The 26,837-nt window shown below is 29.4% G+C and overlaps 2 protein-coding genes across 5 annotated transcripts in view; one reads left to right on the top strand and one right to left on the bottom strand.

Annotated features, from left to right (window-relative positions):
* LOC111639530 overlaps positions 1-15,365 on the bottom strand; it is a 23,958-nt gene extending 8,593 nt beyond the window's left edge. The window contains exons 1-5 of one of the 2 annotated variants that reach the window (XM_023385417.1): positions 15,255-15,365; positions 10,583-10,646; positions 8,597-8,682; positions 8,292-8,384; positions 1,855-1,914 (exon numbers count right to left, since the gene is read on the bottom strand). In XM_023385417.1, the coding sequence (XP_023241185.1) occupies positions 1,855-1,914; positions 8,292-8,384; positions 8,597-8,682; positions 10,583-10,646; positions 15,255-15,329 (378 nt within the window). In that variant the 5' untranslated portion in view covers positions 15,330-15,365. The remainder of the gene's footprint in view (positions 1-1,854; positions 1,915-8,291; positions 8,385-8,596; positions 8,683-10,582; positions 10,647-15,254) is intronic. The other variant, XM_023385424.1, reaches the window with a different exon arrangement.
* Positions 15,366-20,447: 5,082 nt separating this feature from the next.
* The window catches only part of LOC111639697 (gastrula zinc finger protein XlCGF49.1-like), a 17,610-nt gene continuing 11,220 nt past the window's right edge, over positions 20,448-26,837 (top strand). The window contains exons 1-3 of one of the 3 annotated variants that reach the window (XM_023385629.1): positions 20,448-20,540; positions 22,449-22,718; positions 24,090-24,431. In XM_023385629.1, coding sequence (XP_023241397.1) covers positions 20,538-20,540; positions 22,449-22,718; positions 24,090-24,395 — 579 coding nt within the window. In that variant the 5' untranslated portion in view covers positions 20,448-20,537 and the 3' untranslated portion in view covers positions 24,396-24,431. Of the gene's footprint in view, positions 20,541-22,448; positions 22,719-22,786; positions 22,903-24,089; positions 24,479-26,837 lie in introns of those variants that run through there. The other 2 variants (XM_023385620.1, XM_023385637.1) reach the window with 2 other exon arrangements.

Raw genomic sequence — 26,837 nt, 5'->3', positions numbered from 1 at the left:
ATTCCGGTTTACGCAGGTTTTACTGTACTATGAAGAATTCAAAAGTATTATATTGTTGTATGGAATATTTAAACTGGGCTCTGTTATTGTATAAAGCTGGTTGCATAGATAAGCCTTTGCATCCGCACTTAGAAAGGCTTAAAGTCTAAGCCCCTCTAAGCATTAAGGCTGGTATACACGGTAAGGAAATCCTTTGAGGATTAACCGTGTTTTTTTTTCTATCTATCCATTTTTAAATAAAAATAATTATTTATACGTTGGGAGATATTTTAATAAGTTTTGTAAATTACTATGTTCGATCCAGCCGGTTATATCCGAGTTTTTTTCGTCTGTTAAGCACATCCTTTGAGGATTTCCTTACCGTGTATACCAGCCTTTAGAGAAACCATGCCTTTGGTTAATGCTTGATCCTTGAACCTCTTCAAAAAGGTGCACACTTAGCCTACATTTTACACGGGCCTAGCAAATTGTGAAACCTTTTCTGTCTATTTCTATGAATTCAATTTTCAGAAAATTATTGGTTGAAATAAATTAATTAAATGCAAAAAAGATATAAATAATCCTCTCAGATCTCATTAATTAATTAAAGTATAAATTTGAAAAAGCCTTAAAGAGGATTGGTAGAAAAAAATAAAATACACGCCCACTTTTACGCCCACTTGTGTCAGTTTCTTCTTCATCAAGCAATCAACGTTAAGCAGCCGTTCTTAATTAAAATTTTAAAAACTTTTTACGCTCATTATCTCATGTATATCTCAAGAGACTGCCTATATACAAAAGAGATTCTAATATCATTATTATATATATTTTTTATTTTTACATCTTTAATTATTATTATAATTAAATAAAGCTGTCTATAGAAAGTAATTAATTTAAATTTCTCAAATATATAAATAATAAAACTTAATTTTATTATTTTTCGAAAGATACTTAGATTAACATATATAACAATTATAAAACAGTAAAACCTGTTTAAAACGAAAACTCGTAAACTGGAAAAATTAACCGGAGTGAATAAAACCACCGAATAATGGTAGTTAGTCGTGGGTTCGTGCCTCATTACAGGACTTGCCACGTGGTTCCTGGCGTACATCACGTTCGTAACACCTAAATAGGGGAGTAGCACGTGGAAAGTCCTTCCGGAAGTCAGATTGTCCAAGTGTCGCGCTGCCATAAACAAAAAAAATGGTATTATGCGATTCGGTTTACACATGTTTTGATGTATTACGTAACAAAATAGGGAGTATATTAATAAGAAAATCGTTGATAATCTGAATTAATCACAGATGGAGATTATATAATTTGAATATTTTCTTCCATTTTCTTCAATTTACAAAGTATGCATTTAATTTTCTGTAACGTGTGACACGTTCATTACAATGTCTTTTCATTGCGACTTTCTAACATTCATTAATGTGACAAAAGTAAACCCAACTCAATTAATCATACCTCACAATAACGTTCTCTAGAATCATTAAAGCCGAACCAAGGGATGTAAATTGATAAATAGATAAAACTCAGCGAATGAAAGAAAAACGCGTAATTCAGGGGGTTTAAAACGTGAAAAATGTCTAAAAATTTCAATATTTTTTGCAATTTTTTTTTAGAGATGAGAAATCCTTTAGATAATGACTTTCTCTCTTGTTGATTACGTTTAAGAATTCAGCATTATATTAAAGGATTTTCAAGCAATTCTATATCTTATTAAGTCATTAAACATTAAAATACTTATTCTTCCTTCTCTACGGCGAATCTACTTCGATTTAACGCAGACTTCGATAGCGTAATAACGGGGTTTAACTGTACAAATCGTAAAAAAAAAAAAAAAAAAAATATATAAATTTCTAAACTTACATTTAATCCAGAAATAACGATATCTATAACGAAAAGTGCCCCCAAAACTGGATCAATTGTCTAAAAATATAACAGGTATAAGTATTTAGTTTTATAATTATAATCTTAATTGATACTATTTAATAATAATTATATTTTAAATCAAAGTAACAGATGATTAACCAGTATAAAAGAGTCTCACTTCTTCGTATAAAACTTCCCCCTTTACAACGTTTACCCCCATATAACACGTTACAACATATCAGAGAAGGCTTTTTGTACTGTTCGTGTTTTGGGGGGAGGTAAAACACGTGCGACAAATTAAGTCGATACAACAACCTACCAAGTGTTATTTCGTGTTTTAGTAAATGAGAGTGAATAATTCGCTTAGGAAAATCTGCCGAAAATTTATTTTATTTTCAAATATAAAGAAATTTAATATCTAAATTGAAGTCTGATAATAGAAGATAGCTTTTATATTTAATATAAGATGATGTGACTAGAGATTTTTTCGAAGAGCGTGACTAATTAAGGGTGGAAATCCAATCCATTTTAATAATTATCATCCTAAGAGATTTTTTTTTGTCATTTATTTTAAAAATTTTTCCGATAATCCACTTTACTTTTTTCTTAAAATGTACTTAATTCTAACGCTCTCATCGCATCTTATTTTGTAAAATGATCTAGTTTCAAGTCGTAGAATTTTTTGACTTACTCTCCTCGGTATTTTTACTGAAATTTTCCATTATAGGATGAATTTTTAAGTAACTGAATGATAATTATTGTTATTTTTGGATAAAAGAATGACCGTGTTTAACGTGTAATACAATACGTTAGGAATAATTAATAATAACTTGGTTTTGTGACATTAAAATCTTGTTTTCTAAATGGCATTGTGTGCATTGTTTTTATAAACAATGCACACAATGCCATTTATAAAACAAGCCTTCTTTTATATAGGCTTTTATACAGTAGACACTCGATATAGTGAACGTAAAGAACAGCTAAGACTAACAAAATTGTTCACTATATCGAATAATCACTATAACTTATAGTGGGTTCGATATAGAGAATTCTCAAAAAAAACCTATCAAAATCACTCTCTATATACATAAAGAATAGCAAGAAATAACAGTATTGTTCACTATATCGGGTAATTACTGTATCAAACAGTCCACTGTATAACTTATATACGATATAGTGAGTTAGACGTAGAGAATTCTCAAAGGTCTGTGCTAAATCGTTCACCATATAAAGAATAGAAAAGGATAAACTTGTTCATTATTTTGAAAGTTCACTATATCGGGTGGCCACTAAATCAAGATATACTTGCCACACGAGAATTGGTGTGAATGTTCTACGACAAATAAAAGTAAGAAACGAGCCTTCAGTTTGGTTGTTTGTAGACGTAAAACAAATTCATCATCTAAAGGGTGAAGTGATAACTTATACTGACGTAAATGTGACTGGTTTCAGTATATAAACACACTAAAATAAACTTTATATAACTTTAAAAGAATAAAAAANATAAAAGTAAGAAACGAGCCTTCAGTTTGGTTGTTTGTAGACGTAAAACAAATTCATCATCTAAAGGGTGAAGTGATAACTTATACTGACGTAAATGTGACTGGTTTCAGTATATAAACACACTAAAATAAACTTTATATAACTTTAAAAGAATAAAAAAAAAATATATCTATCTTGATGTAAGGACAATGTATAAAATCCAATTTATATAAATAAATATTATATCTTTAATTATAAATATAAAGTGTGAGTATAGAACAAAGAGTTTGATAGTAGCGTAACAGATTCAAAAATTATTTTTACGGCCTGCATAAAGACTGTACATACAGTAAAACCTGCCTAACGGGAGAAAATACTCGATACTGCGAGATTCCGGTTTACGCAGGTTTTACTGTACTATGAAGAATTCAAAAGTATTATATTGTTGTATGGAATATTTAAACTGGGCTCTGTTATTGTATAAAGCTGGTTGCATAGATAAGCCTTTGCATCCGCACTTAGAAAGGCTTAAAGTCTAAGCCCCTCTAAGCCTTAGAGAAACCATGCCTTTGGTTAATGCTTGATCCTTGAACCTCTTCAAAAAGGTGCACACTTAGCCTACATTTTACACGGGCCTAGCAAATTGTGAAACCTTTTCTGTCTATTTCTATGAATTCAATTTTCAGAAAATTATTGGTTGAAATAAATTAATTAAATGCAAAAAAGATATAAATAATCCTCTCAGATCTCATTAATTAATTAAAGTATAAATTTGAAAAAGCCTTAAAGAGGATTGGTAGAAAAAAATAAAATACACGCCCACTTTTACGCCCACTTGTGTCAGTTTCTTCTTCATCAAGCAATCAACGTTAAGCAGCCGTTCTTAATTAAAATTTTAAAAACTTTTTACGCTCATTATCTCATGTATATCTCAAGAGACTGCCTATATACAAAAGAGATTCTAATATCATTATTATATATNACTTCACAGTGTTTCTAACTAAGACATTCTTAACCTCAATTAAACAAAATTCACTAACCGTGCTTAACTGTTTCACATATTACTCTTTACACACGATTAATTCTTAGAAATGCTTAATATACTCCAGAAATAAATCGAAACGAAGTGCATTAAATGGCTCACGAGTACACTTTTTAGTTTCTGTAGTAATGGAACGAGACTTTTAAACAATAGTTTCGCTTCACCTTTATGGCAATTTAATTACTAAATTCAATGTTAAGAATATTTGGTAAAGGGTTTATGAGCTGATAGAGGTTGATAAAACCTTTAGCAGCTCATAAAAGACAATACAGAACAAGTTATACAAAGTGTTACTTTATCAACTGTAATGTATAAGTCTTTTCCGAACAGATAATTACTTTGTAGTTATTAAAATAATTTTATTAACACTTAATTTTGATATCTGAAGAGGCAATAATCTTATTGAATAGCTCGTTTCGTGTATGATATCAGCTAAGAGCTAGTGTTCGATTTTCTAGAGGGATGCATAAATATACTTTCTTATTGACATTGTACAGTAACTAGAGCTAGAGAGAAAACCAGGAGAATACTAATATTTTCCTATATTTATTAATGCATCCTTTCTACCAGAAAATTGGCCATATTTTTGAGCTAAGTACACATGTATTGGTATATCAGTATAATAAATAGTTCCTGATGTTTTAAAGGATTGTAAACTGGTAAAATTCTTCTTAAAAGTAATTTTTAAATCTACTTATCGTTTAAAAAAAAATAGGAATTTTCAAGAATATAAACTTGGAACAATTTTTATTATAAATTACAAACACAGTTCAAAAGTACAATTTTCATAGTAAATAAAGATGTAATTTTTCATTCCAACGAATTCAAAATATATTATAAAAAATTTAGATTTTTATTAGAATTTCTATAGAAAAAGAAAACAAAATTAAATTCTTATTTACGAAATTTAAATCTAATTTTTTTTAATACATAAACAAATAAATTATTTAAATTCAAATGCAATTTTCTAAATAAAATAAAAAAAAAAATTAAAAATTCGTGTAATTAGTAAAATAAAACTTCGATGTTTTAATAAAAACAAATTAAATTTGAATATTTTTTTTCCTTTTTCCTTTTTAAAAAAAAGTAATAATAATTTAGGTTGTGTATAAACATACAAGGTGGCCCAGAAGTCGTTTAACAGGAGATGTGTTTAAGTACCATTCTAAGAACGATTAAAACAGCCGAGTGTTGTTGTTCGTGGTTAACTATTTCTGTAAACTGACTTTTGAGCCACCCTGTATATTATACATAACTCATCAATCGTTATATAAAGTTAACTAACTTTTGGAACACTCTTTATATATTAAAAATATGATGATAATACATTTTTATCGTAGAATTTTAACAGGGTGGCCCAAAAGTCAGTTAAATAAGACATGTCTTAGCTAAGTTATATTAGTTAATTGATTTTTGGACCACATTTAGAGTAATTTTTAATAAATTTATCTGCATCTAAACTCCTACGCCGTGCATCTGAAATAAACTGATCTAGTTTATCTCACTTCAATTATTGATTTTATGTAATTCTAACTTCGTTTATGGCGTATTTTATCTGAATTTCATAATATTGAATGCAAGGTTATATTTATTGTCATTAAAAATGTTTTTCTCAATTATTTACTTTGTCTAAAATGATTTGAAATAACACAAAGTGCGTTTAGTAACTAGAAAACCAAAGCTTAGCCCCCGTAAAGACCGCTTCATCGCATATCACTTAAACCTTTGACAGGAAAAAGATGCAGGAATAAATAATTTTTCTGGTTAATTTTTAAAAATAACGTTAATATATTAATTTTATAACATAAAAAACTGATTTATATTATCGTTTGCGATAATAATTTACAATAAAATGCTTGTGAAACTTGCTTTTAAATGCTGTTTGTGTCCTTCATCCGTCTTATCATTTTTTCCCTTCTTTCATACGTTAAGTTGTATGTAGTTTATTTAATTCTACTCAAATAAATTAAATTTCCCTAATGTACATCGAGTAGTCTCTTAGTATTGTCGTTTGTTTAGTCAGTTCTCTTCCTTTTTCCACTCGTTACATCGTCACTAAATAAAGCAGAGTGATTGAATTATCGAGATTTGACTTCACAGTGTTTCTAACTAAGACATTCTTAACCTCAATTAAACAAAATTCACTAACCGTGCTTAACTGTTTCACATATTACTCTTTACACACGATTAATTCTTAGAAATGCTTAATATACTCCAGAAATAAATCGAAACGAAGTGCATTAAATGGCTCACGAGTACACTTTTTAGTTTCTGTAGTAATGGAACGAGACTTTTAAACAATAGTTTCGCTTCACCTTTATGGCAATTTAATTACTAAATTCAATGTTAAGAATATTTGGTAAAGGGTTTATGAGCTGATAGAGGTTGATAAAACCTTTAGCAGCTCATAAAAGACAATACAGAACAAGTTATACAAAGTGTTACTTTATCAACTGTAATGTATAAGTCTTTTCCGAACAGATAATTACTTTGTAGTTATTAAAATAATTTTATTAACACTTAATTTTGATATCTGAAGAGGCAATAATCTTATTGAATAGCTCGTTTCGTGTATGATATCAGCTAAGAGCTAGTGTTCGATTTTCTAGAGGGATGCATAAATATACTTTCTTATTGACATTGTACAGTAACTAGAGCTAGAGAGAAAACCAGGAGAATACTAATATTTTCCTATATTTATTAATGCATCCTTTCTACCAGAAAATTGGCCATATTTTTGAGCTAAGTACACATGTATTGGTATATCAGTATAATAAATAGTTCCTGATGTTTTAAAGGATTGTAAACTGGTAAAATTCTTCTTAAAAGTAATTTTTAAATCTACTTATCGTTTAAAAAAAAATAGGAATTTTCAAGAATATAAACTTGGAACAATTTTTATTATAAATTACAAACACAGTTCAAAAGTACAATTTTCATAGTAAATAAAGATGTAATTTTTCATTCCAACGAATTCAAAATATATTATAAAAAATTTAGATTTTTATTAGAATTTCTATAGAAAAAGAAAACAAAATTAAATTCTTATTTACGAAATTTAAATCTAATTTTTTTTAATACATAAACAAATAAATTATTTAAATTCAAATGCAATTTTCTAAATAAAATAAAAAAAAAAATTAAAAATTCGTGTAATTAGTAAAATAAAACTTCGATGTTTTAATAAAAACAAATTAAATTTGAATATTTTTTTTCCTTTTTCCTTTTTAAAAAAAAGTAATAATAATTTAGGTTGTGTATAAACATACAAGGTGGCCCAGAAGTCGTTTAACAGGAGATGTGTTTAAGTACCATTCTAAGAACGATTAAAACAGCCGAGTGTTGTTGTTCGTGGTTAACTATTTCTGTAAACTGACTTTTGAGCCACCCTGTATATTATACATAACTCATCAATCGTTATATAAAGTTAACTAACTTTTGGGTCATTAAATTATCTACAATTTAATTATAATAATAATTATTCTAACACATTCTAAAATATATATTTTTTTCATATTCAAACTGGAAACAGATCAAAAATTCTTTTGAATTCCAAAGCAATAAAAGATAAATTATTTTATATATATTTTTATTGGGCTTCCTTATGTGATTTATATATATATATATTTAAACTTTCCCTATTTATTATAGGCCCTATATATTTAAACAAAAGAAAAAGAAAATTACTCGATATTAAACAGGATATTGATAGTTGGAAAATCGCATCTAAGAATAAAAAATGGGGGAGACAGAGAAAGAATTATTATCATTAGTTATAGGGAATGAGAGGAAATAAAATCAAAAAATTTCAACTGTGAAATGAATGCTCGTGTGTTATAAGTAAAGAAGTGAAGAAGAAACAAAGAAGAAAGAAAGAAAAAAAATCGATGTAGAGGAAGTAGATACTCACCACATCGGCTATTAAATAAAAAGAGAGGAAGATGTCTAACAATGTTGTCATGGAAACTGAAATCACCCAAGGTAAGAGAAGAAAATGGTTGTCCTACAAAAAGAGATTACTAAAATGAATCATAAAAGTACGACATATAATAATCAGATTTGTCTCTACATCCTCCTCTCTATGAATAATTCCATGTGGAAACTAATCCTTCCTCCTCCTCTTCCTCCTCCTTCTCCTCCTCCTCCCTTATAACTAGTCGTAGATAGATTTTATATACGTATATAGTGACAAATGTTTTGCATATTTGTACTTACCACGCATAATCCCACCAATAAGAGGATTGATGAAATGACACAAAATCCGGAGAATATCAAGGCAAATAAACTGAATATAAATAACCCTGCAATAAAAAATTGTAGAAAAAATGTTTATTTAATTAATTAATTTGTTATTTTTATTATTATTAAATTAATTATTTTAATTTAAAATTGTTTTCTCGAACTGTTTTAGTGTTCTCTCTCTCTCTCTTTCTCTCTTCTTCCACGCGACGCGACGCGATGCGAAGTTTCGTTTTGTACATTTCGAATCGAAGTTACTTGTATATTAAAAATTAATAGTACTTTTTTGTTTATTTAGTTTAATGTTTTAGTTATTACGCGTAGAGTTTTAAGTGTTTTGTGGAAGAGAGTTGATAAATCAAGTTTTATTGTTGATCGCGTCGTGTCGGGTCGCGTCGAACAACAGGCGCGTCGTACTACATAAATGCTTCAGGCAGCCCTCATTAAATATGATGTAGATCAATTTATTTTTTAAACAATTTTTTCTGTACATCAAATTTATATTTTATCGAATGCTTCGTATCATTTCTGTACAATTAATTATTTTATTAAAAATTCTATTTATAATATAGAAAATTTTATATTTATTTTCCTGACAAAATGATTTTTTTAACAAAGAAATTTTTATTTATTGATAAATCATGAAAATTTATTGAAAAATCGTGCAAAGTTCATTGAAAAAATCATATTTTTTGAATTTATTTAATTTAAAATATATGCTCTCCATCTCAAATCAGTACTGTCTTGCCCCTGTATATCATACTTTTTCGTTAGCAATGGAGTCGTGCCGGTTATCTATCTAATTCCTTTTAGGAGAGAAGTTTTTGAATTAAAATAACGTAATTTCCGGTTTGCATCGGAAGTTTACAATTTGGGCCTCTTGCCCTAAGCTTTCCACATTTGAATTTTTATTTATCTAACACCGTTCTCGACATTAAGAGAAAACAGACGTATAGACAGACGGACGAGACTTAAATCACTCAGTAACAATAGAAAAACGAACTTCACTTCTTTATAAATTGCTTAATTTGTATTGCAATTTTCAATAAAAAATTAAGCAATTTAATAGAAGAAGATTCAAAATTGCATTATATAACCGTATTAACCACAAAATATTCCTTTAAAAAAATTAATAATAATAATAACACAAAAATAAATAAATAAAATAAATTCTTACAAACTTTGTAAAAGTTCAGGTGTTATTAATTAAGGTAAAAATCAAATTCGAAACGAATTAATTCTATAATTTAAATAGTAATCGACTTATTTAAGGAAATAAAATTACTTTAATCTGTTTATAAATTTAATCTTTTCATTAAAGTAATGGAAATTTATGTAACACGATTCTCTTTGTCTTACGTAAAAATATTATTCAAATCTCTACTTCAATTAATTGTCATTCAATTGTCAGAGATAATTATAATAATATTTTTAAATACAAATAATTACGTAAAATTAATTAAAAATTAAACTTAAATATATTTATTATAAGTATTTAAATACGATTTCTAAAGTGGAATGACCGATCATTTATTGTGATGTCGTCACAATACTGGGTTGCAATTTTTAATCGTCTTTTTAATTTAAAAAAACACGTGACTTCCGGTCCCGATAGGACCGTATATACTTTATCAGGGTCACCCCCCTTTTCTAGATTAACAAAGGAGAACTACAATAATCTTAGGTATGAACCATTTTACTATTACAATTAAACTTCGATTTAGCGCTTTGTTAATTAACCCCCTGAAATCGATTGTGGGTCTAAACTGAATTACTTCTAATAATAGGAAGGAGGAGGCGATAACAATAAAAAAAATTCATACATTTAATAATTCGGGGGGTCTATAATACTTTGTTCGTTTAGGAGTACGAATTGGAACTTTGCGAGGATAGCGCTATATCGAGGTTTAACAGTTAACATCATGAATTAAACAGATATAAATTATATATTTCTATACTTACAAGGCGTTCCAAGGGCAAGATTAACATGAAAGGCACTAGCAGTCACTACAATTATGTAGAATGTCTGCAAAAGAGGAAATTCTTTCAACTAAATTCGTCGATTTTAATGGATAAAGTTCGGTGTTTTAATTTATGTTTTATAGATTATTACTTAAGCATTTATTTCCTCTTAAAGGCATCAAAAGGAATAATTTGTAGGAATTTTTTTTATTTATTTTATGAGATAGCTTGAAGGAAGAAAAAGAATAAAAATGATGTTTACTAGTGGTGACGATGCTTAGGGAAAAGATCATTTCCTTTCTAACTCTTAGCTGTAGAAGTTGAAGAATATTTATTTAAAATTTACCGATTCTTTAAGTAAAAGGTAAAAATTTAATTTAAAATATTTTATTTTATATAAAATTATTAGAAAAATATATAACACTAAGGGGAATTCGTGTCTACCTTTAAAATGTCTTTCCAAATTACCTCTGAACGGTGGCCAATAAAAGGGAAAATAAAAAATGGCTGTTGTTTAGAGGAGGCCGCTGTTTGAAGGTTATTTTGTATGCATTTTTGTTCAAAAATCCGCTGTTTAGAGGTTCGACTGTATTTAAAATATTCAATAGTTTACTTTAAATTACAGTGGGTGATCGGTTAAAGAACATAAAGAATCTGTCTAATGTCGATTTATTTTCTCTTTTCTTCAAGATTTTTCATTAGTAATTAATAGCATTGTAATTGTAGAGATCCCTAAACTTATTAACCTCAACCTGGTTAGGATGCCATTCTAAGACCGTTGTTCTGACATCCTCCCACTTCTTCAAAAGATCTTTAATAGCAGATATCGGAATTAATCCTCTTTTTCAGAAGAAAACATATCTCTCCCAGTTTCTTGGTGTTCTTCTGTCATCAGTTTCAGGTTCCATTATGAGTTCTTCAATGCTCTTTATTTCTCAGATGTGATTTTTGTTACTCCTTAAGCTTCCCGAGTCCTCTTAATTATACTGCATCTTTCTTAGATAAGATTGAACCGCGGCTTACTGTAGACCTATTCAAGCCATACTACCCAGCAACATCAGACATCTTTTGCCCACTCTCTACCTTTGCTATTATACTCAAAACTTAACGAGTGCCCGCCCGACAGTATCGGGAATACTATAAAAGAATTGTTTCTGTCAGAAAAATAAAAGACTGGAATTAGAAAGGGGAGTTTCAAAGTTTGGAGGAATACTATCCGATCAGTATATATACCGGGTTGAGCGTCGATGTCGACGTCTTCCGAGCTCCGAAAAGTTTCGAATTGTTGCTCGAAGACAAGAGAAAACCAATCGGTATTCATTATTTTACGTCGCTTCTTGTGTTTGTTCGTTATCCGAACATGTGTTCGTTAACCGATCACATCCACTGTAATTTATTATTTAATGTTATTTATATTTATTAAAATAATAATAAAAATAATATTTTGATGCTAGAAGAGGGCATTAGCGATTTAATTTATTATTTTTCTTTTAAAATACATTACTATTTTGACGTAAATGAAAATAGGGGTGGTGCTTAATCAGCACGCGACTCGATTGCTCTCGCGCGCCGTTGCATCTCGCGTAATATAATTGTACTTCATAAAAATTATTGTAAAAAGATACGTAAAATCGGGGTTGTTTTTTTTTTACTTTAATAGAATAAAAAACGTATAAATTTTCTATAATAAAAATTTCAATATGAAATTTTTTACAGGTTTTTATGCTCAAGTTACGATCCATAAAAAGTTAAACTTTCTAACTTTGCATTTTCTTCACGATATTTTGCATAATGAAAATAATACGGATCCATAAATTTCTAGAATTATAAAATCGTTTTCAAATTTAATACAGTCAAACCTCCGAATAACGAGGAACGTAAAAAGTGGCCGTCGTTTGGAGGTTACTTTGTACGCATTTTTTGTTAAGAAAAAGTATCTGAAGAAAATCTTGGCCGTTGTTTAGAGGTGGCCGTTATTAGAAGATCAACTGTATATGTTTAATTTTACTCTTAACTCTTAATTTTAGTGTGTTTTCTGTGTTGTCTCTATTTACTCTGTTTTGTATTGTGTGTGTGTGTGCGCGTGTGTGTGTGCTTTGGTCTATTACGTTTAATATCTCAGATTGTGGTAAAGATTAAGCAACGAAATTAGGCGTGGAAACTGGTATATAAGGGATTAAGTTTTGGAATAAAGTTCATGTGTCGTATCTCGAGTGCGGTCGGACTTAATAACAATTTAATAGGATATAATATTTCTAAAATCTCATCTCTACTCTCAAAAATAACTTTTATATTATTAATTTATAATAATTAATAATATAAAAGTTATTTTTCATAACATTTCAGAACGTATAGCGCCACACACACAATTTTAACTGCGAGTATCGTAGTAGTAGCGTATATTTTAATGGATATTTTTATTATAATTCAACAACAATTTCTCATTTTAAGCTTTTTTTCTGTTACTTAAATTTTATATCCTAGTATAATTGAAAATTATGATACTTTCTAATGGTCCCCTTAACCTCTATTTAAGTACTGAGAAAGTCGAGCAAGAGCTCTTGACAGGTTTTATTTATTTTTATTTTTTTTAAAGCATAAACTCTTAAATTTATCTTCTTAGTCAAGAACAAATGTCATTACTTATATAAATTTAAAATTATAAAATATTTAAAGAATTTCTTTAAAAATTAACCAATTATTTATAGTATAAAATATAAAGTTGATACCTTATTAAATAATTATAAAAATAAGCTTTCATAATTATTATTATTTTTTTAAACGTTTATTTTAAGAAGTAAAAAATTTATTTTTAACTTATAGCAATTAATAAATAATAAAAAAAATACATACTTTAATTAAATTATGATGCTTAAAATTTACAGTTTACATTTATTAATATCTTACCAAACACTATAAAAATTAATACAGTCAAACCTGTAAACGGCGGCCAGTGATGAAAACATAAAAGAAAAAAATGGTTGCTGTTTACAGGTGGTCGTTGTTTGAAGGTTATTTTATACGAGTTTTTGTTCAAAAACCTTTTTTTCCTGTAAGAATGTCCGCTGTTTAGAGGTGGCCGTTATTACAGGTTTGACAGTACTTAAAAAATTTACTTTAAAAGTTATAAATTTTTATAATCTATAATACGTGTAATTTTTTATTCATTAAAATAATAAAAATAAATAGTTTATTCATTTATTTAAACGTTTAAAAATTCAGCAATGAGTTGCCTAACTTTTCCGGCAAGAAAGTTAAAATCGTGTGTGGCTCCATCTGTTACAAAATTTTATTTAAAAACTTTTTATGTTATTAATTATTATAAAATTACGAAAAGGAGGGTAGAAAATAGTTTTATATATTAAAAAAAAAGTTATAAATGCTAATAACGAGTAAAATCTCCGTTTCGATTCCACTGGATATATGACACATGATCAACTCTATCTCTTCAACCCTTTGACCTATAACCACCAAAATTTAACAGTATCAACCCTCCTAATACTCAAACCCACCTGCAAAATTTTACAAATTTTCGACAAAGGGTACGAGAGTTATTAAGCCTCAAACTAGACGATTAAAGTCGTGCCCCCCACACACTAACAGAAAAAAATCCGCCAAACTTTTTGCATTTCTCCACGTTTCGAAGCTCCCCCCGTAGTAAAAAGGTGTAGAAATTTTGGGGGAATAATTTTTTACCTCCATACTTTATACGACACCGAAAAAAATAAATTAAAAAATTTTATTTTAATAGCACGAATTTTTATAACTCGAAAATAGATAATTACTTAATTTAAAAAACGATTGAAAAATAAAGCAATAAACTTTACGATCCGAAAATAAAAATTTTCAAAACATTTCGTGAACTTTATTAAATGCAGAAAATAATAAAAAATAATAATAATAATTTTTATTTTATTTTAAAAAATTTTTATATACTCCATCACCGAACTCCATTCTTCTATATAAAGTAAACTTTCGATTTTTTTCAATAAAATTCGTTATAAAGTTAAAAATTCGCTTCCAATTCTAAAAAAAAAGAGATAAAATTACTAAATTATATAAAATTTCTCGTATAAAATCATTAAAAATATTCAATTTTTTAAATTTTTAATCGATATTTACCAGCTTATAAAGTCTACTTTTCTCGTATGGCACGTGGAATTGAAAAGATAAGTCTTCGTTGATATATTTTATGTACGTAAAGTTAAACAATATATATATATATATAATTTTATTATTTAAAGTCGAATGTCCTCTTTAATGTATAAGTTGTTCGGGAAATTTTTACTTTTACTTTCTCAATTTAAGATGAGAAACATTTCTAAAAGACGACTGACATAAAAGAGTTTTGATAGGCAATGGCGCCGATTCTCTGATAGCTCGATCGTCATAAAACTTCACTTTTATTTATTTATTTTACTTATTTCAGCCCCCCTCCTCCCTTTCGTCATTGTTTCCTATCGAATAATACGATAAATCAGTAATTACCACACTACATCGCGCGGTAATTGTTGTTACGTCACAATAGATTTGTTCTAAATCGCGATGGCATTCGTAATTTGGGGGGTTTTATTATAAGAAAATATAAATTTTACCCCCTCTCCCTCCTCCCTTCTCCCTTAGAGAATGTCGAGTTTTGGTTTCTAGGGTGGAAAACGTGCAGGTGACTTACCAGGGTGTAGATAGCGCACGCGAAGCTCCCACTTCTTACACTCTTCCAGCAGCAGCATGAATGTAGTATTGCCATGTGGTCGACTATTTGCCACAGTTATGTTGTCCACCCTACTGTACTTAACGTCACCTGTCGACTGGTGGCGCCCTCGTATAGCAGATTTATTGCTGATAAGGCGCTAACGAAGGATATCTGTATTATGTATTAATGTAGTGTATGGCATCTTGTTATATTTATCTCCTTTATTAAATAGAAAAAAAAATATGTATATAAAATACTAAAATTTAATATATTTTTTTATATGTAAGGTTGTGTTATAAACAGTAACGAAGCATTTAATTAGAGATTTAATTAATTATTTTATTTTTGATTATTTAATAAGAAAAAAATCAATTTTTAATAAGTTAGATTTATTTTTTAAATATAAAATATTTACTTTAAAATTATTTTTTAACTCGTATTTTTAAATTAAATATTTAATTTAAAAATATTCTTCGTAAAGTATGTTGTGTATTATATTCGTCGTTGTATGCTTTATAATAAAAATAAAAATATATATATTCGATAAAGGTTAGATTTATAAAGATTTTTCTATATTTTATTTAAACAATATCCGAATTAATTAAAGTTTTAAAGAGCTAAATTCATATTTTCTTCACAGAAATGAGTCGAATAATATATTACTTCCCAGCTGTTATACTGTGTAACAGAGAGAAAGTAAGGGGAAAAAACAAAAAATATTAGGGGATATTTTTGACCCCCTCAAGATTTTTACATCTTTGAACTTAAGACCTTGAAACCTCGTGAAGTGTAAAAAATCCTGGGGGGTGGATTCTGCACATATAGATGTTAATGTATGTGTGCGGGAAGGACGATTTTATCACTCAATTTAAAGCTTAATAACTCGCGTACCTGGAGTCGAAAACTCCTGAAATTTTGCAATGAGGTTTGTGTATTAGGGTGAAATTTTTCTGTAAATTTTCAAGAAAATCGGCCAATTTCTTCGTGAGATATGGCACCACTCCTTTAATATCTCTCGAACCAATCTGAAGAGTTAGAGGTAATGGTAGCAATTATCAGAGATAAAAGAAACAAAACAAGTAAAGAATACCAGGTAAATCTAGCAATAACATTGCTAGTTTTTTAAGATTGTTTTTAATTAATTTAATTTTACAATTTTTTTTACTGTTTTAAGAATGTTTTCAAAAATTTTAGTGTGTAAAAGTCGTGTGAAGAAATAGTTTTAAATGAGTTTATTTTTATTTATTTGTACATTATAGATTTAAAAAGGGGTGAGAAGATAAATCGTTAACTTCTTCAAATAATTTCCAAGGAGAATTTTAATTAGACAAAGTTAAATCTTTTGTTAAACAATTTAAAACATAATTTTTCTTTAAAGTAATTGTTTAGAATGAATTTAACTTTGTAAAGAATGTTGAATGAAACTTCGAATTTATCAATATTTTTTTATAGAATGTAGCTTTATCCCTCTTCTTTTCTATTTATAAGGAGAAGAAAACAAGATAGTCGCTTATATTTTTTACTTTGTCCTTACGTTTGTATGTACTGTACAATTCAATTTATCGACTTATTTATTTATATTTTTTTACTTTACACTGTTATTTAACACAGGAAAAGTATGGCAATCGGTCAAAAAATGACACCTTCCCTTATTTCTTTTACATTTTTGGACTCAGAAAACCTTAAAATATCCAAAAAATGCAATCAAGTTAAAGGGTTTTTTTGTATATATGGTTGTTAATGTGTTTGGGGAGGCATTGTTTTGTTCATCCAGATTGAAGCTTAATAAATCGTGTGCCATTTGTCGAAAATTTCTGAAATTTTGCAGGGAGATTTGTGTGTTAGGCAGAAATGCTTCTTGAAAATTTCAGGAAAATCGGAACATTGCTTAGGGAGATATGGCCCACCCCCTTAATATCTTTCGAACTAATCTAAAGACTTAAAGATAATTGTAGCAATTATTAGGGATGAAAACAAAGAATGCCAGCTTTTAAAATATTGTTTTCTTTAGTTTAAAAGTATAAACATTAATTTCGTTTCTTATATTCTTTCCTACGCCCAAGAATGGTCAAAATTTAAATTATAGATTTATTCTATACCTATAAATGAGAATGTTTATTTGTTTGTTCGCAATAAACTCCTAGGCCGTTCGACCAATTGTTATTAAACTCGGTAGTTACGTTAACATTCTTCTAACTTAATTAAATAATGTCGTGGATTGTAACCCAAAACATTGACTGGATTTCTATATATAGGGGAGACCGGGGCAACTTCGGCATGCGGGGCAAGTTTGTCAAGCGCTTTTTTTTAAAAACAAATTAAAAGGAGACTTTGGTTATAGGTTAGGCAGTTGAGTTTTATTGGTGGCTTGTTGAGTGTAGTGTTTTTATTGTTCTCCAACAAGCGTAGTTGAATTATNGCAGTTGGTGAGAAGATTTACTAAATTTTTAATGTTAAGGCGTCAGATACCTAAAATGAAAGGCTGACGTCTGATCGTTTTTAATTGTAAATTTTACCTATTGTTATTCGTTTTTATGAAGTGATTTCTTCAAACCAATGTAAAGGCTACTTCTATGGTGTGTGTAAAAAGGATTAATTGATAGACTCAAAAATTAAATAATTTTTTGTACATAGTCTGAATCTCTAATTGAAAATTAGAAGAAAAATATCCTGAGTTCATCATGAAAAAAAATTAATTTGTGTTTACATATAAGGAAGATTCTCTCAATGACTCCAATCGAATCTTAATGGTTTAATAAATGGGAATCTTGGGCCATTAAATTGGTGTTTTAATCACCAATTTAATAGTTAACACCTAAATAAGGGCTAGTTTACCATAGAAAAATCTCCCGGGAGGCATCACTCCTCGGCAGATCGCCCACCCGTCACATTGAAATTTAATTAGCTCACAACAACTTTTGACAATGACGTATGAATTACATAAAATTTGCATTACAAGGACAATATAATAAATTATAAGGCTGTTATATGATATTATACTAGCCTTATATTAACAATATAGGCGTTATTTTGCATTAAATTATCTTTATACCAGGCAAAATAAGGCCTTCTGTCGATGATAAATGAAACTATTTCATAAAAATCCTTCGAAATAAATTGCAATATAGAAAAATAAAACTATATCTTAGTTTAGAAAATTGGATATTACATAACAGACAACTCATATTACTTGATTTTATTTTATTTTTTTCTTTTCAAAATTCCAAAATATAAAAATTAATTTCTCTTGAAATCACAATGATGTATTTTTATTCATGTAAGTAACTCGATTTTATTATATTCAAGCTTACATAAGAAGTATTAAATTGCATACAGTTCTTTGTTGTTTTAAGTGTTTTATTTTAAATTAATTATTTAATTATTAATTGTGTATTAGGGGTTTTGATACAGTTAAATTTTGGTGGTGAAAGGTCGAAGGGGTGGGGAGTTATAAAGGGTCACATGTCATATCTCGAATGTGATCAAACTTAATAAAGTTTTATTAGCATTTATAAAACTCTTCTTGGAAAGTAACAAAACTCGTTGCTAATTTCTTTTATTAAGAATGAATTAATCAACAAATGTTATATAAAATGCAAGAGGACAGCCCATGGTTTACGGCTTTACGTGCAATAAACTAACAGTGAGTATAATTGAATTATGTTTGAACCAGTTATCTCTAATATGGGACTGATTCATAATAAAGATGTTTGAGTATGATAACAAATTTTAAAATATTCCAGCAACGAGTTGCTTAACTTTACCGGAAACATTTGATAGAGCCATTTTTACCATATTTTATTACCATATTTTATTTAATAAACTTTTTGTATTTTTAATTATTATAAAATGCCAAAATTTAATTATGATGATAGGGATGGGTTTTATAAAAAAATTGTAAATGATAATAACTAGTAAAATCGTTATTAAGTCCGACCCTACTGGACATACACACTACACATTAAATCCCCTTTATCTCCAAAATTTAACAGCATCAATCCCCCTAATGGATTCTGTATGGTATAGTTTCTCCGTGGTCTTATCTTTTCATGCGATAATTTCACTTAGAGCATTGTAAAAAAGAAGATTTTCTGCTGTTGTTTTCAATGTTTAAGTTCTAAAAAAAACAGCTATTGAAGCTAATGGTGCCTGCAGGATTTTGTCTCAATCAGCAAAACACAAAATTTATATCAACCAATTCAGTGAAATCAGTTATGTTAAACAGTTTATTCCTATTTAATGGATCTTCATTTATCTTTATGAGAATGAATAATAAACACGTGTAAGAAAAACAGACTGTCTGCCCTACAAAACGCGAAGTCTTGCAAATAGTGACGAGCCTGCAGCAAGAACAAGTGGAGAATTTCATGGTATGTAAACTATGGTTACTTCGGTGTGACGGCTGTAAAAAGTTTTGGTTTATTTGGTTACGGCAACGTGATATGTGGGCACTTTTACAAGAAACTGGCCCCTATTTAGGTGTTACAAGCGTGAAGAAAATACGAGGCCAGTCTCTTAGCGATGCGCGAACCCACGAAAGAACTGCCATTGTTCAGTGGTTTTATCCACCATTGTGTATTAACAAGTCTTAATATCAGACACAGTGTCACGATATAGAATTTTATTCATTACATAAACGAAGTTTTGATTGAATTACATAAGATAATTAGTTATTTTCTAATTCAGTCAAACAAAAATTTTTTTAATCTTCAACACAAATGAATTATTAGAGTTGAATAATAAGAGTTCAAAGAAATCCAACAAGTTTAAAATTAAATTAATATATTTTAGAAAATTTAACTCGATTAGTTAGTAATTAAATCATAAAATTCTAATTTCCTAATAAAATCCATTATCACATTAATTAAATAATCTTAAATAAAAGATTCTTAAGTTGTGGTTCTGAAGATTTTTTTTTTGAGCATTTCAAATTATAATTCGTTTAAATAATTAAATGGGTTTGTCCAGGGGGTTTGGCCAGGATTACAATGAGTAAACTCATCCAAGATCCATTAGAAAGGTAGGCTGATGCCTCGGCCATCCTCGTGGAAAAAATATTACTTTTAAGTATAGCTTATATCTTAAATTATGTCAAAAATATAATTAAAATCTCTTTTATTCGTATTTTAAATTATGCTGACATTTTTCTCTTTATGTTTACAATAAGAGTCATAAACGTTTGATTCTTCGAAACAATGAATTAACGAAACAATTGCTTTTACGATAAGAATATTGAAGTAGTTCACGTAGGATTTACAAAATATGGTAAATAATATTTAAAATAATTCTACTTTGCGGGTATGTATAAGATAATACTTTAATATAAAAAAATGTTCTGGAGAGAATTCGAGTTTAGACTGTTTCAAATTTGCATAAAATGATTAATCCGGATAAGCATCGTTCATTTTCCTGCCGTTCTCTTGAGTGCTTGACTGAATTCTCGATGAGAATAATTAAAATGGCTGCCTTAGTACTCGTCGAAAGTGTGAAAAAATAAGTGGAAAATCTCTTTCGTTAAAGAGATTTATCATTTGGAAGAGCTTGATTTTCGTCACGGTTCTTTGAACAAGCTCTTGAGTGTAAAAACCGTGCCGAACAGTTTTGGCAACCGAGGAAAACCTCTAACCTGGAACCAATGATTCAATGTCAATTACAAAAAAAAAATAAATTCTACGAGTTTAGTATGGCGCTCCCAAGGTCGACCTCAGGGCATATGTCCACCTTGGCCTCCCTTTAGTACGCCGCTGTTTGAGTGGAAAGATATGAATTTCAATTCCATATTTGCAAATTTTTGCAATGTTTTATACATTTTTACTTTTCCGGCTGTTATATATAACAGGGAAGAAAGTATGGCTAAAAATTGATTCCCAGGATTTTATAATTTTAGACTTAGAAAACCTTGAGACGTAGAGAAATGCAAAAAGTTCGGGGTTTTCTGTAACTACTAGTAGCCCGGGACGCCCCCTAGTGGGCGTTGTTTACAAATTTCCATGAAGCACGGTTCCTTTGACTTTTTTGTTCCTATCATATTGATAGGAACTCAGCTGTACAGCTCTGTTAAAGTCCCAATGGTAAGATTAGGTGAAGAGGTGGCGATCCCCCAAACTGTAGCCCCCTGTGCGAACAATAAAGGCAAAGGAAGCATACCCCTACTCGCGACCCTTCGCGAGATATAAGCCCCTGAAATAATAAATTCCTATTACAAATATACTATAATAATAATATATTGTTATATTGACCAAATAATAATTTATTGGTCAAATGAATAATAATAATTCATATTGTTAATTTAAATAAGAATTAAAATTGTTAATTTGAATGTTTGAAATATGACACACGATAGGGGCGCCTCTAGTGTCCGTTATCAAACGGTTACGGGACGGACGGACGGACAGATACCCGTTGAATGGGTTAATGACGATTTTACTCGTTATTAGCATCTGCAATTTTTATAAAAACTCATTCCTACCCTCAGAATAAAGCTTTTTGCCATTTTATAATAATTAAAAATATAAAAATCTTTAATAATAAAATATCATAACAGATGGCGCCACATACGCAGTTTTAAAGGTTACCGGGAACGTTAAGCAACTCATTACTGGATTTTCGTTTCTAAGGGCGCCATCCATAACGATCAAATGCCTTCATCGCTGCTGTGACGTCGTCGTTGGCTTAAAAAAGAATTTAAAAAACTTGAGCGCTCTCAAAACCTAGCTAGCAAAACCTGGGACATTGTCATTTTGATCCTCATTGTATTTGAAATGAAATTATGGATCCTCGATTTTTATTACACTTTTAATCTGTCTTGAAACCATTTATTAATATGGCGTGCCACATCATTGGCATCTGTAGAATACAGTAATTTAAGAACCTCAGCGTCCTGAAGGTAAATCTTAGTGTCATTCAGAAGATTGTGTGAGATAGTGGGTCACTGTTTTAAGATGATACGAAAAATATACAGGGATAAAGCTTTTCTGTTTAAAGGACTGACATATTGACATTCAGGATTTAAAGTTAGGATGGCTCATTACTAGAATTCTGGTGACATCTATGTTCATTAATTTTAACGAAGTGTCCCTAAAAATCTATTCTTTCTTTCAGAACAGAAAATAAATAATATTATTATGTATTTAGGTTAAATTTGATTACTGAAATTCTTTTTGTTTCTTCAAGGAATCTACAAAAGAAAATGAAACAGAAGAATTTAAATGCAAATCTTGCGACGAAGAATTTGAAAACGAATCAAAATTGAAACTTCATTCCATGACTCATAAAACGAAGAAAAAGGATTCGAATCAAAGTGACTCTCAGAAAGAATGCAGGAGATTATCTTTGAAGCAAAAGCCATTCCGCTGCAATGTATGCAATTATAGTTGCTGGTTGAAACGTAAATTGGATTTACATCAACAAATTCATAGAGAAAATGCTCCATCGACTTCTGAAGTACGTTGAGTAACGTAGCTCTTTCGAGTTACTACATGAATATTTGTTTTGATAATGCTTTTTTTCAGTGATTATCATCATCGGCATTTCGAAGAGACTAATTTTATTTGCTAGAACATCAGAAAATTTCAATATATTGTTTTAAAAATACGCTTTATTTGGCCACATTTTTCTAGAGTTGGGGGGGTAAAATAACATTGTTATTAAAAGAGTTATTTAATTAAAGATTTCTCGATTAAAATATTCGAATGAAAATTTATTTTCTTCTTTGAAACTTCTAAGAAATGTTTATATTGGATATTTGGAAGTGTTTAAATCAATACAATTTGTTATAATTTAATAATAAGCATTTTTTTTTTCCAGTTCACTTCTTACGTTTGTAATCAGTTAGTAGATTCTAAATGGTTGACTTTATCGTTAAAGACATTTACAATTGAATATAAATTTGTGGTGTTTGATTTAATGTGTATGATATCGATTATCGAAAGATAAAAATGGTATTTTAGTGCTATTTTTATTGCTCCCTCCTCATCTTTCACTGCTCGTAAGCATCAAAGATAAATGGATTTATATTGTTTTCCTTCCTTTGATACTTCTTTTCCAATTATTATTAATCAAATTTCGAAAAAATCCATATCATTTCAGTTTTGTGAACATTAATAATATTAAATAAAAATACATCAAATATTATCCTTAATCGAATTTGTTTTATGTAAGCACAAATATTTATATAATTGTTATTTAAATAAATTCCTTTCCTTTAATGAATATGAGGAATTCTAGATCTGAGCCATGAAAAATACGAGTCAGAGAATAATGATTTTCTATGAGAAGCTGGCCCCCATTTAGGTGTCAGACACGTAAAGAAATCCGGAAAACTCTACGTCACCAATGAGGTGCAACCCACGACCAGCTACTAGTTTTCAGGGGGTTTTATCCATTTGGAGTGGTCTTTACTATTAAGTGCTTACTACTAAAAATATTCTACAGTATAAGCACTTAATTAAAGTACTTACTACTATGGAGACTTTCTATTAAAATCATAACTATAAATATTATTGTTTCATTAGTAGATGTGTGCTGTATAATAACACTAAAATTGTAAAAATAATGTTATAGTCTGATTTTTATATAACAAATAATTACAAAACCAGTTTAATTAGAAAATCCAGTACTAAATACACTGTACACTATAATTGTAATATAGTATAGTGATAGTGATAGTGCATACACTATACATGTATGCACTTTGATTTATGCACCATTAGTAATACAATACACATTAAAGTAAGTTGATTGTAATTAACTCTGCAATTAATGATAATAGACAACATTCGGAATTAATTAATTGAAAATTATCTCTATTTTAAGGAAATTTCAAAAGAGTGTGAAGGGAAAATATGCATTTGTAAGTTCTGCAAAAAGAAATTTAAAGAAAACAGTGAATTGATGACTCATCTGAAGACTCATGTTGAAGAAATTGCTTGTATTTGTGAAAAATGTGGGAAGAATTTTATTAAGAAAATTTATTTAGATAAGGAGGAAAAGATGGATTTAACAGAAAAACAATTGAGATGTAAAAATTGTATTTCTGTTTCTATACAAATGGACGAGAAGGTTAAAAATAACAAGGAAATTCGCAAAAGATATCTTCAAAAATACTTCAAGAACAAATAAACAAACAGAATCTTTTAATATTTTTAATGAAAAACGGTAATCAGATGAAAATTAATTTTTTATTTCCTGATATTTTAATAATATTTACGTCACTTCCATTAAAAATTTAAAAATATGTTATACAGTTTAAATAACAGTAGTACAGTACAATTAGTGTTTTACATAATTATATTTGTATTATTATTTAATAAATTACATAAAATAATAAATTTAGAATTATTGTTATAAAGATAGAAAACCTAATTTTAATTAAAAAATATATTTTTTTTCATAAAAAATTCAGCAACTGTTGAGTAACTTTTCCGGATATTAAGAGATTTTATTGAAAAAATTAACTTTTATCTTATTAATCATAATAAATAAAGTTGTGTGTGGCGCCGTCTGTTAAGAGATTTTGTTATTAAAAAACTTTTTATATTATTAATCATTATAAAATGCCGAAAAGCTTATTTTTGAGGGTATAGATGAGTTTTAAAAAAGTTATAAATGATAATAATAATAAAATCTTTATTAAGTCGGATCTTTCTCGGGATATGACACGTGACTCGTTATATCTACTCACCCCTTTGACCTTTAATTGCCAAACTTTAATAACAGCAAAGCCTCTTATACACAAGTTACCATATCAAATTATCGTTTCTTAATCATTGTCCCATTCTGAGATATTAACGAAACAGACGTCAAAACATACGCAGGCACACACATACACACCAGCGGCTGCCAGGGGTATTTCGAGGTTTCTCCACGTATGTAACACCTAAATAGAAGCCAGTTTCCCACAAAAGTCTTCTCGTGAGGCATCCCCACGACAGATCATCTAAGTGCTGAATGGCCTTATTCCATTGACCTAACCCTTCTTAATAGTGAGGGGCGACCGCCGGATGGACGAGAGGTCAAGGCAGCAGCCTACCGCTCTGGGAAACCGGGCTCGAATCCGGACGGGTCGAAAAATCCCCAGGAATTTTTCGGGGGGGTGGTCCATCCGGATATGTCGGGCCCCCTCCTTCACCACCCGGCCGCCTCATAGTGAGCCTGGTCAAACTTATAATGGGATAGCTAAAACAGGCCCTCTTAGTGCCCACAGGGCGGAAAGGGTTTTAAAAAAAAGTAAAAAGTATTGAGGTTATACAATAGATTGTGTGAGCGATGCTACACTAGGGCCTGAAAGGTCTTTTAATGTCTGGGCTGATTGAAAGCTAAGAGGAGGTGACCAACCTTTGGTAACGGTGACAAGCAACTTAGTCGATGTTTTATACTAGGGGTCCCGTCGACCCCTTTATAGAATATTTGCCTTCTTATCGACCTCCAGATTAAGTATTTAACAAAAACATTAAATCATTTTTGCATTTCTAATGTTAAGCGATAAGGAGACCCGCATAACAACCCAAATAAAGAATTTATAGTTCCCATATTTTATAAAATTCACCCAATAACATTAACAGAAAAAGGAGATATTTTCCACTGGTTTATAATCTTAAAAAATAATAGCAAAATTATGGATAGATGGAAATTTGTCTATAGTTCTTAAACCGTACGTGTCATAATACATAAAATACACACTTATCTTTGAAAACATAACATTAGTTATATTGGATGAAAAAAAAACCTCTTACTGTCATTTTGCGACTACTACTGAATGCCTTTAAAATATGTAGACATACCTTTTTATTAAAATAGTTGATATTAGTGTGATGGATGTCTCTGAAGAGAAGCGGCAAGATTATTGATATTCAGTTGAAAATTGATAAGTTTTAGTCACAAATCACCACGGTTTTTCAAGTTCAATCTGTTCCTCTGTTTTGTCGAAATTGCGTTCGCTTGGCTAAAACCAGCTTTAGCCATGTATGAGGTTGGGAATGCAAATAAGAATGGTTCGGCTTCTGCTCTGAGCTTGGGATATTTAGTAGCAATATTCTTAATGCTCCAAAATTGACTGAGGCTTTTATTTTTAAACAACGCTTTAGCTTCGAGATCTACACAATTCATCTTCTAAGCCAGGTTCACTACCTTCATTATCTATTTTTACATCAATTCTTCGAAACGTGCTTTAAAGTCTTCTCTTAATTTATCAAGATGTTTAACCGGTCGGAAACCTTTTCATTTTCTTTTAGTACTCGCAAGTTTGAAAAATATTTAAAATCGGATCGTGCCAATGAAGATTTAAATTGCTCCATTTTTACTTGAAAGGCCATTTTCTCTTGCAAACGCTTCTGTACTATATTAATGATTTTCGGTATAAAGTAGAGCGTCGATTATCCGAATCAATTGGGGATTGGGGCGGTTCGTAAGATCGATGTTTCGGATAACCGATTATGTACGAAAAAATATATTAATTTTATCCCATCTTGACATCTTTCTCCGTTGCGTGTCGCTTCGCGTTGAATTTTCGTCCATGTTAAGCCTAACGAAGACTATTGTATCGTTAAAAATTATTTTTTTTTT

Source organism: Centruroides sculpturatus, unplaced genomic scaffold (genome assembly GCF_000671375.1).
Source record: "Centruroides sculpturatus isolate CEXI.00-Female unplaced genomic scaffold, Cexi_2.0 scaffold212, whole genome shotgun sequence".
Taxonomy (NCBI): domain Eukaryota; kingdom Metazoa; phylum Arthropoda; class Arachnida; order Scorpiones; family Buthidae; genus Centruroides; species Centruroides sculpturatus.
The sequence above is the reverse complement of the archived record's forward strand: the minus strand, read 5'-3'. Positions and strand labels throughout refer to the sequence as shown.